This window comes from Capricornis sumatraensis, chromosome 4 (genome assembly GCF_032405125.1).
Source record: "Capricornis sumatraensis isolate serow.1 chromosome 4, serow.2, whole genome shotgun sequence".
NCBI classification, from domain to species: Eukaryota; Metazoa; Chordata; class Mammalia; order Artiodactyla; family Bovidae; genus Capricornis; species Capricornis sumatraensis.
In genome coordinates, this window is record NC_091072.1 from 146,014,528 (window position 1) to 146,027,993 (window position 13,466).

General features: G+C 44.1%; 1 protein-coding gene across 1 annotated transcript in view; it reads left to right on the forward strand.

The window, feature by feature from the left end:
* Positions 1–13,466, forward strand: part of LOC138078777 (antigen WC1.1-like) — a 35,148-nt gene that overhangs the window by 13,357 nt on the left and 8,325 nt on the right. Inside the window, exons 3-5 of the mRNA XM_068971522.1 lie at positions 709–713; positions 2,246–2,558; positions 9,255–9,575. Coding sequence (XP_068827623.1) covers positions 709–713; positions 2,246–2,558; positions 9,255–9,575 — 639 coding nt within the window. The remainder of the gene's footprint in view (positions 1–708; positions 714–2,245; positions 2,559–9,254; positions 9,576–13,466) is intronic.

Consider the following 13,466-nt stretch of genomic DNA (forward strand, 5'->3'; position numbering starts at 1 on the left):
TTTTGAATGGTGGTGTTGGAGAAGACTCTTGAGAGTCCCTTGGACTGCAAGGAGATTCAACCTGTCCATTCTAAAGGAGACCAGTCCTGGGTGTTCATTGGAAGAACTGATGCTAAAGCTGAAACTCCAATCCTTTGGCCACCTCATGCGAAGAGTTGACTCATTGGAAAAGACCCTGATGTTGGGAGGGATTGGGGGCAGGAGGAGAAGGGGACGACAGAGGATGACATGGCTGGATGGTATCACTGACTCAATGGACATGAGTTTGAGTGAACTCCAGGAGCTGGTGATAGACAGGGAGGCCTTGCATGCTGAGGTCCATGGGGTCACAAAGGGTCGGAGATGACTGAGCAACTGAACTGAACTGAACTGAACTGAACTGAAGATTACAGTGGGGCTTCCCTAGGGGCTCAAATGGTAAAGAAGCTTCCTGCAGTGCAGGAGACTGGGTCTCGATGCCTGGGTCAGGAAGATCCCCTGGATAAGGGTATGGCTACTCACTCCAGTGTACTTGCCTGAATAACCCTGTGGACAGAGGTGCCTAGTGGGCTACAGTCCTTGGGGACGCAAAGAACTGGACATGACTGAGCAACTAAGTACGCACCCACAAGATTATATGCATGTAGCTCTAACACTGCAGGTGATACTATAAGCACTTGAAGAGAGGGATCACCTTTCTTGTCTTCCTGTGCACATGTCCTAGGAAAGGCTGGGTGAGCACACAATGAAGGATGCAAACTGCACAGCAAGATCAGAGAAGTCAGAATGAACACAGCTTGCCAGCACCTTGATTTGGGACTTACCAGCCCCCAGAACTCTGATAAGAAAAATGCATTTCTGTTGTTTAATCAGCCAAAGCTGTGGTATCTTCTTGAGGTCACCTGCCTGACCCAACTACACACCAGGATCTTCTCCAGTTTAGCATTTCCACAGATGTTCCCTCTGTGAGGCACCACTTCTATTTCCAGAGTAGAGAGCACTTGGGGGGAGTGTAGACCTGAACGGTGTGAATGGTGCCCCAGGGACCCTGTCTCTTTGGATTATAAGAAAAATTCTTAGTATATGGCCTGAATTCAAAGCTGATTCAAGGTCTCATTGGAAAGCAGGACCCTGGACACTGGGTGAGAACCTGATGTGACAGAGGTGGTTTGAGTCCCAGCTGCAGGTGGAACCAGATAGCAGATCTGGTTGCACAAGAAGAAATCTCATCTGGATGAAGAAGGTAAAGCTCATGTATAACCTCCAACTTGTTCACCCGCTGTCTTCTGACTCTGGAGGGGAGCCCTGGATTAGTTATGTGTTGTTGTGCAACAAATCAGTCCTGAAGTTGGCAGCTTAAGTCAGCAAATACTTAGCATCTCATACTTTCTGGGGGTCAGGAGTGGACATGGCACTGGGTCCTCTGACATGATGTCTCCCATGGATGCAATCATCTGAAGGTTCAACCAGAGGAGGATCTCGTCCAACATACTCAGCTGGGTGCTGGCAGCCTTCAGACCTTGGTAGACTGTTGAACTGAGAGTCTCAGTCCCTGGCTGACTGTTGGATAGAGGCCTGCCTCCATCCCTTGTCATGAGGGTCTCCCTGTGAGTAGGACACATTGTGAGAGCTGGCTTCATCAGAATGAGAGAGACAGAAAGATAGCTCAACAAGAGGAAACCATGGTCATCTTAAAAGCTAATCTAAGTGATATCTCATCACTTTTGCCAATTACATTTGTTAGACGCACATTACTAGGTACATTTGAGTGTGGGGAATCACACAAGGATGTGAACACCAAGTGACAGGAATAATCGGGACACTTTGGAGCCTATTGCCCCAGCCCTCTCTTCATAAGCAGGATGAGATGGTTACTATGGACAGGGAAAGAGGAGGAGGATTTCTTCCTGGTCCTGGGCCATGAGCTGTAACTGAGATGGGGGAGCTGGGCCCTAGTAGCCTTGGGCACATCTACAGGGAGGGTAGCATCCAGAGTATCTGGAGGTCTGTCCTCGGTGGTGTCCCTGGAGCTGGTTCTACAGGCTTGTGAGAAAAGCCCGGTGCCTCCCTTCATGCTCCAGGTTCAGTGATGGCACATTGGGAGCTTAGAGTTGGCCTTGTGGGAATGTTTATACCATAAGAGTCAACAAATGTTATTCACAGCAATTTTTCTTTTCTCAGAGATTTTTTAAAATACTTAATAGCATATCACTGCACTGTCTTCTAAAATCTCTCCTATGTCTGGGTATTTCTGGCAGATCTGGAGCTGAGGCTGAAGGATGGAGCCCACCACTGTGAGGGAAGGTTGGAAGTGAAGCACCAAGGAGAATGGGGCACAGTGAATGATCTGAACTGGAGCATTGAGGAGGCAGCTGTGGTGTGCAGACAGCTGAAGTGTGGAGCTGCTGTTGATGCTCCCAAAGGGGCTAAATTTGGACCAGGAATTGGACCCATTTGGTTTCATTATATATACTGCAAAGGGCCAGAGTCAGCTATCACAGAGTGTAGTTATCCTACTGTTAAAGACCATCGTCCTGAGGGCCATTCCCATGACAAGGATGCTGGAGCAGTCTGCTCAGGTAAGTACTGTCTGGTCTGTGAGGGTATTTCTAGCAGGAAAACTTTGAATTTTATTCCCAGAGAAACTATGAGCATATGGATCACAGCCTTTAGAGCATACTTAGCTTAGCATTCGACTCACAGAGTGAGTTCTTGAATGTTCAGTTCAGTTCAGTCATTCAGGCATTTCTGACTCTTTGTGACTCCATGAACTGCAGCTTGCTAGGCTTCCCTGTCCATCACCAACTCCTAGAATTTTGCTCAGACTCATTTCTATCAAGTCAGTGATGTCATATAACCATCTCGTCCTCTGTTGTCCCCTTCTCCTGCCTTCAATCTTTCCCAGCATCAGGGTCTTTTCAAATGAGTCAGTTCTTGACATCAGGTAGCCAAAGTATTGGAGCTTCAGCTTCAGTGACAGTCCTTCCAATGAATATTCAGGACTGATTTCCTTTAGGATTGACTGATTGCATCTTCTTGCAATCCCAGGGACTCTTAAGAATCTTTTACAACACCACAGTTCAAAAGCATCAATTCTTCAGCACTCAGCTTTCTTTACAGTCCAGCTCACATTCATACTTAACTACAGGAAAAACCATCACTTTGACTAAACGGATCTTTGTCAGCAAGTAATGTCTCTGCTTTTTATTATGCTGTCTAGGTTGGTCATAGGTTATCTTCCAAGGAGAAAGGGAAGTGAAGTGAAGTTGCTCAGTCATGTCCAACTCTTTGCGACCCCATGAACTGTAGCCTTCCAGGCTCCTCCATCCATGGGATTTTCCAGGCAAGAATACTGGAGTGGGTTGCCATTTCCTTCTCCAGGAGATCTTCCAGACCCAGGGATTGAACCCAGGTCTCCCGCATTGTAGGCAGACGCTTTACCGTCTGAGCTACCAGGGAAGTCCAAGGAGAAATCATCTTTTAATTTCATGGCTACAGTCACCATCTGCAGTGATTTTGGAATCCAAGCAAATGAAGTCTGTCACTGTTTGCATTGTTTCCCCATCCATTTGCCATAAAGTTATGGGACCAGAGGTCATGATGTTCATTTTTGAGTTTTAAGCCAGCTTTTTCACTCATCTTTCGCCTTCATCAAGAGACTCTTTTTCCTCCTTGCTTTCTGCCTTTATGGTGGTGTCATCTGCGTGTCTGAGGTTATTGATGTTTCTCCCAGAAGTCTTTATTCCAGCTTGTGAAATCTTGAATCCAGCCTGGCATTTCACATGATGTACTCTCCATATAAGTTAAATAAGCAGGGTGACAATATACAGCCTTTATGTACTCCTTTCCCAATTTTAAATTAGTCCATTATTCCAAGTCTGGTTCTAACTGTTGCTTCTTGACCTGCAAATAGGTTTCTCAGGAGGCAGGTAAGGTGGTCTCTTATTCCCATGTCTTTAAGAATTCCACAGTTTGTTGTAATACACACAGTCAAAAGCTTTAGCATAGTCAATGAAGTAGAAGTAAATGTTTTTCTGGAACTCTCTTGCTTTTCCTATGATTGAACCAATGTTGGCCTTTTAATCTCTGATTCTTCTACCTTTTATACATCCAGAAATCTATCATCATTTCTGGAAATTTCTCAGCCAATACTTTTCTATTATTGCATCTGTTAAATTCTCTTTCCTATATTGCATCTCTATGTGTCTCTCTTCCTGTCTTCCTCTAGGTATTTCAGTTTAACCTATTTTAAACTTTTTTCATTGTTTTCTGTCTCTGATTTTCTTTCCTGTATTTTTCATATTTTGTTGTTGTTGTCCTTCTGTGTAGTCTTTCAGGTAATTTCTTCAGCCTTTTTTCACTTATTATTTCTATTTTTTTCAGAGGGGTAACCTAATACACACTTTTTAATATCAAGAAATACATTTTCATACACACAGTTAAGTTTTAAATTTCTTATGCATTTTTTAGTCCCCTGAAGATTCTTCAGCAGTGAATTTTTATTTCTTCCAGTGCTCATTTGCTCTGTCCTGTCTGACTCTGCAGCCCCATGGACTATAGCCTGTCAGGCTACTCTGTCCATAGAAATTTCCAGGCAAGAATACTGTACCATTTCTTACTTTGGGGATCTTTCTGACCGAGGGATTGAACCCATGTCTTTTATATCTCCTTCATTGACAGGCAGATTCTTTACCACTGGCCCAACCTGCAAAGCTCTAAATATAGTACATGTGAAAGTTGTATGGTCTAGAGTCTGGTATATCTAATATGAGGAGTCTCTGTGTCTGCTTCAGTAGTTTCTGTTGGTTTGTGTTCATAGACCTTGGTTTCTTTGTGTTCTTTTTTTTTTAACACAATATGCAGATTCCTTTATTTATAAATTTATAGGGATAACTGAGACCTAGGAAGAAGGTAATTTACTCCAGAAAGGGATTCACATGTTTTCTGTCATGATTTTGTGGTGTTATCATTAGTGGACCACATTCATACAAATGCAAAAATGGATATTACCAGGACAGTCCAGAGATTCAAACTCTGAATCATATTCTATGCTAAACCTGCCTGTTTCAACTGGTGTCTGGCTTACTACAGAGAATGCCTTCTGCTGGATTCTCATCTGGGTGTAAGTGTGGGATTTGATTCTACCTACTCAACATCATGAGTGATAAAAAAGCCAAACATTTTCCTGAATGGTCTAGTGTCCTCAGGGCAAAACCACATTCCATGCTCCTGGATCTCAGTGACTTTCCATTTTTTCTTCAGATTTGGCCAGACATTTTGTTCCTATCTTTGAGGTGTTTAATGCTTTCCAGAAAAACATCTATTTCTGCTTTATTGATTATGCCAAAGCCTTTGGCTGTGTGGATCACAATAAACTGTGGAAAATCCTGAAAGAGATGAGAATATCAGATCACCTGCCTCTTGAGAAATCTGTATGCAAGTCAGGAGGCAACAGCTGGAACTGGACATGGAACAACAGACTGGTTTCAAATAGGAAAAGGAGTATGTCAAGGTTGTATATTGTCACCCTGCTTATTTAACTTATATGCAGAGTACATCATGAGAAATGCTGGACTGGAAGAAACACAAGCTGGAATCAAGATTGCCGGGAGAAATATCAATAACCTCAGATATGCAGATGATACCACCCTTATGGCAGAAAGTGAAGAAGAACCAAAAAGCCTCTTGATGAAAGTGAAAGAGGAGAGTGAAAAAGTTGGCTTAAAGCTCAACATTCAGAAAATGAAGATCATGGCATCCGGTCCCATCACTTCATGGGAAATAGATGGGGAAACAGTAGAAAAAGTGTCAGACTATATTTTGGGGGGCTCCAAAATCACTGCAGATGGTGACTGTAGCCATGAAATTAAAAGATGCTTACTCCTTGGAAGGAAAGTTATGATCAACCTAGATAGCATATTCAAAAGCAGAGACATTACTTTGCCGACTAAGGTCCATCTAGTCAAGGCTATGGTTTTTCCTGTGGTCATGTATGGATGTGAGAGTTGGACTGTGAAGAAGGCTGAGCGCCAAAGAATTGATGCATTTGAACTGTGGTGTTGGAGAAGGCTCTTGAGAGTCCCTTGGACTGCAAGGAGATGCAACCAGTCCATTCTGAAGGAGATCAGCCCTTGGATTTTTTGGAAGGAATGATGCTAAAGCTGAAACTCCAGTACTTTGAACCCCTCATGAGAAGAGTTGAGTCATTGGAAAAGACTGTGATGCTGGGAGGGATTGGGGGCAGGAGGAGAAAGGGACGACAGAGGATGAGATGGCTGGATGGCATCACGGACTCAATGGACATGAGTCTGAGTGAACTCTGGTAGTTGGTGATGGACAGGGAGGCCTGGAGTGCTGCGATTCATGGGGTCATAAAGAGTTGGACACGACTGAGCAACTGAACTGAACCGAATGCTTTTCAGATAATTCTTGGTGAATTTATTCCATTTTATTTTCAACAGACAAGATACCCTCAATGAGCACACCTACATTTACTGACAGGATTTCCTGGAACTTATCACAGTAATGAAGCAATCTGCTTGTTTGTTTGTGTCATTGACTTGATAAAAGGTACATGAAGGCAGGAACATGGTCTTACTGTTTTCTGCATTTACAGCACAGGACATGCCTTCCAAGAGATAATTGTAGTATTAATGAAAGTAGTTTCTTGTGTACATTTAGGATTCTATTTAAATTCTTTATTATCACCTCAATGTCAGATTTCTTAAAAAAACCTCTGAGTAAACATCTCAGGATGACTCCTTGTGTCTACTGTCACCTTTACATCTTCCCCATGTATCTGTATTTCCTTCCTAGAATGAGCTTCCCCAGGTCTATGGACAAAACTGTGCCCCCCCAAAATGTGTATCTTAAAGCTCTAGCCCCAGTTATGACAATGTTGGAGACAGGGCCTTTAGAAGGTAACTGAGGTTAAATATATGAATGGGCGTGCGTTCTAAGTTGCTTCAGTCATGTCCAACTCTTTGCAACCCTACAAACTGTAGCCACCAGGCTCCTCTGTCCATGGGATTCTCCAGGCAAGAATACTGGAGTGGATTGTCATTTCCTCCTCCAGGGGATCCTCCTAACCCAGGGATCAAAACTGTGTTTCCTGCGGCTCATGCACTGCACGCGGACTCTTTACTGGTGAGTCACTGGAGAAGTCCATGACCCTAATCCAATGGAAGAATTATAAGAAGAGAGAGATACATCACCCTCCCTCTCTCTGGGTGCCCATGTCCTAGGAAGGGTCACCTGAACATACAATGAGGAGTCATGGTCAGTAAGCCAAGAGATGAGTACTCAGAATGACACCACTTGCCAGCACCTTGATCTTGGACTTCCCAACCTCCAGAACTATGATAAGATAAAAACATTTCTACTGTTTAATCAGCCAAGCTGTGGTATCTTCTTGTCATCACCTGCATGAGCTGCCTACACACCAACATCTTCTCCAGTTCAGCATTTCCCCAGATGTTCCCTCTGTGATACACCATTTCTGTTACTAAAGTGAAAGCACATGGCCGGGGCGTAGACCTGAACAGTGTGAATGGTGGCCTAGGGAACATGTCTCATCAGATTATGAAAATTTTTATCTTCTGACTCAAATTGAAAGCTAATGGAGTGGATTCAAGGTCTCAGTAAACTCACTTCTCAGTTTCTGACAGGTAAGCAGGAGCCTGGGACACTGGATGAGACCTGATGAGACAGAGAGAAGTGGTTTGGGTCCCAGTTCCAGGTAGGACCAGGCAGCGGACCTGATCACACAGGAAGTCTCATCTGGATGAAGCAGTGAGGGCCCACGTATACACTTCCAGCTTGTTCACTCCCATCTTCTGACTCTGAAAGAAAGCCCTGTATTCATTATGTACTCTTGTACAACCAATTAGTGCTAAACTTGGCAGCTTAAGTCAGCAAACACCTAGTATCTCACACTTTCTGTGGGTCAGGAATGGGCATGGCTTACCTGGTCCTCTGACTCCTGATGTCTCACATGGATGCAATCATCTGAAAGTTCAACCAGGGGTGGATAGCGTCCAAAGTTCAGTTCAGTTCAGTTCAGTCGCTCAGTCACGTCCGACTCTTTGCGACCCCATGAATTGCAGCATGCCAAGCCTCCCAGTCCATCACCAACTCCCAGAGTTCACACAAACTCAAGTGCATCGAGTTGGTGATGCCATCCAGCCATCTCATCCTCTGTCATCCCCTTCTCCTCCTACCCTCAATCCCTCCCAGTATCAGGGACTTTTCCAATGAGTCAACTCTTCTCATGAGGGGGCCAAAGTACTGCAGTTTCAGCTTTAGCATCAGTCCTTCCAAAGAACACCCAGGACTGATCTCCATTAGAATGGACTGATTGGATCTTCTTTCAGTCCAAGGGACTCTCAAGAGTTTTCTCCAATACCACAGTTCAAAAGCATCAATTCTTCGGTGATCAGCTTCTTCACAGTCCAACTCTCTAGTCCAAAACACTCTCCTAAATGTTGGTAGTATTCAGACCTTGATGGACTGTTGAACTGAGAGTCCAAGTCCCTGGTTGTTTGTTGGCCAGAGGCCTGTCTCCATTCTCTGTCATGAAGGTCTCTTCACATGCAGCTCACGACATGGCAGCTGGCTTCATCAGAGCAAGAGAGAGAGCAAAACAGGTCAACAGGGGAAACCAGAGTCGTCTTGAAGTCTAATCTCTTAAGCGACTTCTCATCACTTTTGCCAAAGCCCATTTGCTAGTTGCATGCTATTAGGTACATTTGACTGTGGGGATTACACCAGGATGTGAACACCAGGTGGCAGGAATAACCCGAACATTTCAGAGCTTGTTGGCTGAGCCCTCTGTTCCTGAGCTTGATGAGATGCTCCCTATGGATGGGGAAGGAGAGGGAGAATTCCTCCCTGGATCCCGGGCCATGGGCTGTAGCTGAGATGGGGAAGCTGGGCCCTAGAAGCCTTGGGCACATCTACAGGGAGGGCAGCATCCAGAGTCTCCAAAGGCGTGTCCTCAGTGGTGTCTCCAGAGCTGGTTCTACAGGCTCATGAGAAATACCTGATGCCTCCATTCCTGCTCCAGGTTCAGTGATGGCACATTGGGAGCTTAGAGTTGGCCATGTGGGAATGTTTCCACCACAGAAGTCAAGAAATGCTAAACAGAGGGTTTTTCTGGTTTTGGTTTTTTTTTTTTTTTTTTTTTTTTAGAAATTAGAGATTCCACTTTTTAATACTTATTTGTATACTACTGCATGGTCTCCTAAAATCTCTCCTGTGTCTGTGTCTCTCTGTAGTTCTGGAGGTGAGGTTGAAGGATGGAGCCCACCACTGCGAGGGGAGAGTGGAAGTGAAGTACCAAGGAGAATGGGGCACAGTGAATGACCACAATTGGAGCTTGGAGGCAGCAGCTGTGGTGTGCAGACAGCTGGAGTGTGGAGCTGCCATTAATGCTTCCAGAGAGGCTCATTTTGGACCAGGGATTGGCCCCATTTGGTTTCAGTATATTTACTGCAATGGGACAGAGTCAGTGCTCACGGAGTGTAGTTATCCTCCTATTAAAGACCATCATGCTGAAAGCCTTTCCCACGACGGGGATGCTGGAGCAGTCTGCTCAGGTAAGTCCTGTCTGCTCTAGGAGTGGATCCCCAGCAGGAAAATCTTCATTATCTTTTTGGGAATTGCATGAGAATATGGATCACAGCCTTTAGTACATTCTTGGGTGAAAACTCCAGTCACACAGTGATTCCTTGAATGTTAAGTGCTCAACGGAACATAAGGACTTCCTTGGCCCTGGAAAAAAGTCTCTGTATCCATAGTCCCCTGGCCCTCCAGTCTGTGATGTGTCGTTAATGGCAGAGAGGTGAGCTCAGATGTTTCACATACGTACAGCTGCTTGGTTTGACCTCTATGAATTGGGTTCACTATGGTAGTTTGTTGTTTCGTTTTATGAGATGGTCAGATAAGTATGGCTACCAGACAGGATAAAGGAGAGGTGAAGGAAAACATAGTTTGATGTACTAACAGATGCCAGAGAGACAAATTATTATCAGGTGGGTACTTGAGGGGGGGTGCCAAGAGAACAGGTTCAATGAAGCGGTGGTGATACAAAAGAGAGAGTGAAGACCTGTGGACAAGTGACAATACTTGGGGCCAGGGGAAGTACACTATGAAAATGTTTCAGGGGATTTCATTGGTGCATTTGAATGTCACCAGGTCACAGGAGATTTGGGCTGGGTATAGTCTCATCATACCTGATCACCTGGGTGCGGAGCTCACATCCTACTTTGGGGATGTTGAAACAGAAAGCAAAAGTTTGACAATTAAAACAAAACTAAGGATAGTGAGGTTAATAGAACCTGAAATGATACAAAATAAGGGCTCAATCCTGTCTAAATGTCTTTGATCTGAAACAAGTTGGAAAGTAGGATATGATTGGGTGGTCACAGTGTTTGCCAGACATGTTCCCAGTTGTTACAGAATGTTTGATAAATTGTCCAGGATGTTAATCCCATCAGAATATCTGAAATTGAGGAAGAAATTATCAGATATCACAAGTTCCCTAATAAAAGTGATTGGGTCATAAAAATGAACCATGCCAGCTCTGGGGTAGTAGGACAGGGGAGCCTTGGGGACGGCTGCACTAGGTCCTTAGCTGCCATGGCCAATCAGCTCCTGGGTGTTACGTTCGGGAAGATCCCTGGATAAGTGATCTTCTCAACCTTCTGAACTCTGATAAGATAAATAACTTCTGTTGTTTAACCAGTCAGTCTGTGGTATTTTGTGATTGTCCCCAGACTGAACCTTCTGATACATCAGGATCTTCTCGAGTTCAGCATTTCCCCAGATGCTCCCTGTTTGATTCACCACTTGTGTTTTCAGAGTGAGAGCACATGGGGCAGGGTATAGACCTGAGCAGTGTGAATGCTGCCCCAGTGATCACATCTCATTAAGTTAGAAGAAAGATTCTCACTTCTGACCCGAATTCAGAGCTAATGGAACTGATTCGTAGTCACAGTAAACTCACTTCTCAGTTCCTGACAGGATGGCAGGAACCTGGGACACTGGGTAAGAACTGATGAGACAGAGAGAGGTGGTTTAGGTCACAGTTTCAGGTGGGGCCAGGCAGCAGACCTGATCACAAAGCAAGAAGTCTCGTCTGGATGAAGCAGTGAAGGCTCACGTATACACCTCCAGCTTGTTCACCTGCTGTCTTCTGACTCTGAAGGGAAGCCTTGCATTAGTTACATGTTGCTATGCAACAAATTAGCGCTCAACTTGGCAGCTTAAGTCAGCAAACACCTAGTATCTCACACTTTTTGCGGGCCAGGAATTGACATGGCTTACTTACCTGTGTCCTCGGACTCAGCATGTCTCAATTCAGTTCAGTTGCTCAGTCATGTCCAACTCTTTGTGACTCCATAGATTGCAACATGCCAGGCCTCCCTATCCATTACCAACTCCTGGAGCTTGCTCAACTCATGGCCATAAGTCAGTGATGCCATCCAACCATCTCATCCTCTGTCATCCCATTCACCTCCCACCTTCAATCTTTCCCAGGATCAGGGTCTTTTTCAATAAGACACTTCTTCACAGCAGGTGGCCAAAGTACTGGAGTTTCAGCTTCAGTATCAGTCACTCCAATGAATATTCAGGAATGATTTCCTTTAGGATTGACTGTGTCTCCTTCAGTTCAAGGGACTCTCAAGAGTCTTCTCCAACAGCACAATTCAAAAGCATCATTTCTTTGGCACTCAGCTTTCTTTATGCTGCAACTCTTGGATCCACACATGACTACTGGAAAAACCATATCCTTGACTACATGAACCTTTGTTGCAAAATAATGTCTCTGCTTTTTAATATGCTGTCTATGTTGCTTCCAAGGAGCAAGCGTCTTTGAATTTCATAGCTGCAGATACCATCTGCAGTGATTTTGGAGCCCAAGAAAATAAAGTCTGTCACTGTTTCCACAGTTTCCCCATCTATTAGCCATGAAGTGATGGAACCAGATGCCATGATCTTAGTTTTCTGAATGTTGAGCTTTAAGCCAACTTTTCCACTCTCTTGTTTCACTTTCATCAAGAGGCTCTTTAGTTCTTCGTTTCCTGCCCTAAGGGTGGTGTCTGAGGTTATTGATATTTCTCTCAGAAATATTGACTTCAGCTTGTATTTTATCTAGTCTGGCATGTCACATGATGTACTCTGCATATAAGTTAAATAAGCAGGGTGACAATATACAGCCTTGACACACTCCTGTCCCAATTTGGAACCAGTCTGTTGTTCCATGTCCAGTTCTAACTGTTGCTTCTTGACATGGATACAGATTGCTCAGCGGGCAGGTCAGGTAGTCTGGCATTCCCATTGCTTTAAGAATTTTCCACAGTTTGTTGTGATCCACACATTCAAAGGCTTTGGTGTAGTCAATAAAGCAGAAAACAATGTCTTTCTGGAACTCTCTTGCATTTTTGATGATCCAACAGATGTTGGCAATTTGATCTATGGTTCCTCTGCCTTTTCTAAATCCATCTTGAACATCTGGAAGTTCATGGTTCACATACACGGTTCACATACTGTTGAAGCCTGGCTTGGAGAATTTTGAGCATTACTTTACTAGTGTGTGAGATGAGTGCAATTGTGCGGTAGTCTGAGCATTCTTTGGCATTGCCTTTCTTTGGGATTGGAATGAAAACTGACCTTTTCCAGTCCTTTGGCCACTGGAGACTTCTCCAAATTTGCTGGCATATTGAGTGCAGCACTTTCACAGCATCATCTTTTAGAATTTGAAATAGCTCAAATGGAATTCCATCACCTCCACTAGCTTTGTTCATAGTGATGCTTCCTAAGGCCCACTTGATTTTGCATTCCAGGACATCTGGCTCTAGGTGAGTGATCACATCATCATGACTATCTGGGTTGTGAAGATGTTTTTTGTCCAGTTCTTCTGTGAATTCTTGCCACCTCTTCTTAATATCTTCTGCCTCTGTTAGGTCCATAACATTTCTATCCTTAATTGTGCCCATCTTTGCATGAAATGTTCCCTTGGTATCTCTAATTTTCTTTAAGAGATTTCTAGTCTCTCCCATTCCATTGTTTTCCTCTGTTTCTTTGTATTGATTTCTGAGGAAGGCTGTCTTATCTCTCTTTGCTATCCTTTGGAACTCTGCATTCAAATGGGTGTATATTTGCTTTTCTCTTTTGACTTTCACTTCTCTGCTTTTCTCAGCTATTTGTGAAGCCTCCTCAGATAACCATTTTACCTTTTTGCATTTTTGCTTAGGGATGATCTTGATCCCTGCCTCCTGTACAATGTCATAAACCTCTGTCCATAGTTCTTCAGGCACTCTGTCTATCAGATCTAATCCCTTGAATCTATTTCTCACTTCTCCTGCATAATCATTAGGGATTTCATTTAGGTCATGCCTCAATGGTCTACTGGTTTTCCCTGCTTTTTTAAATTTAAGTCTGAATTTGGCAATAAGGAGTTCATGATCTGAGCCACAGTTGGCTCC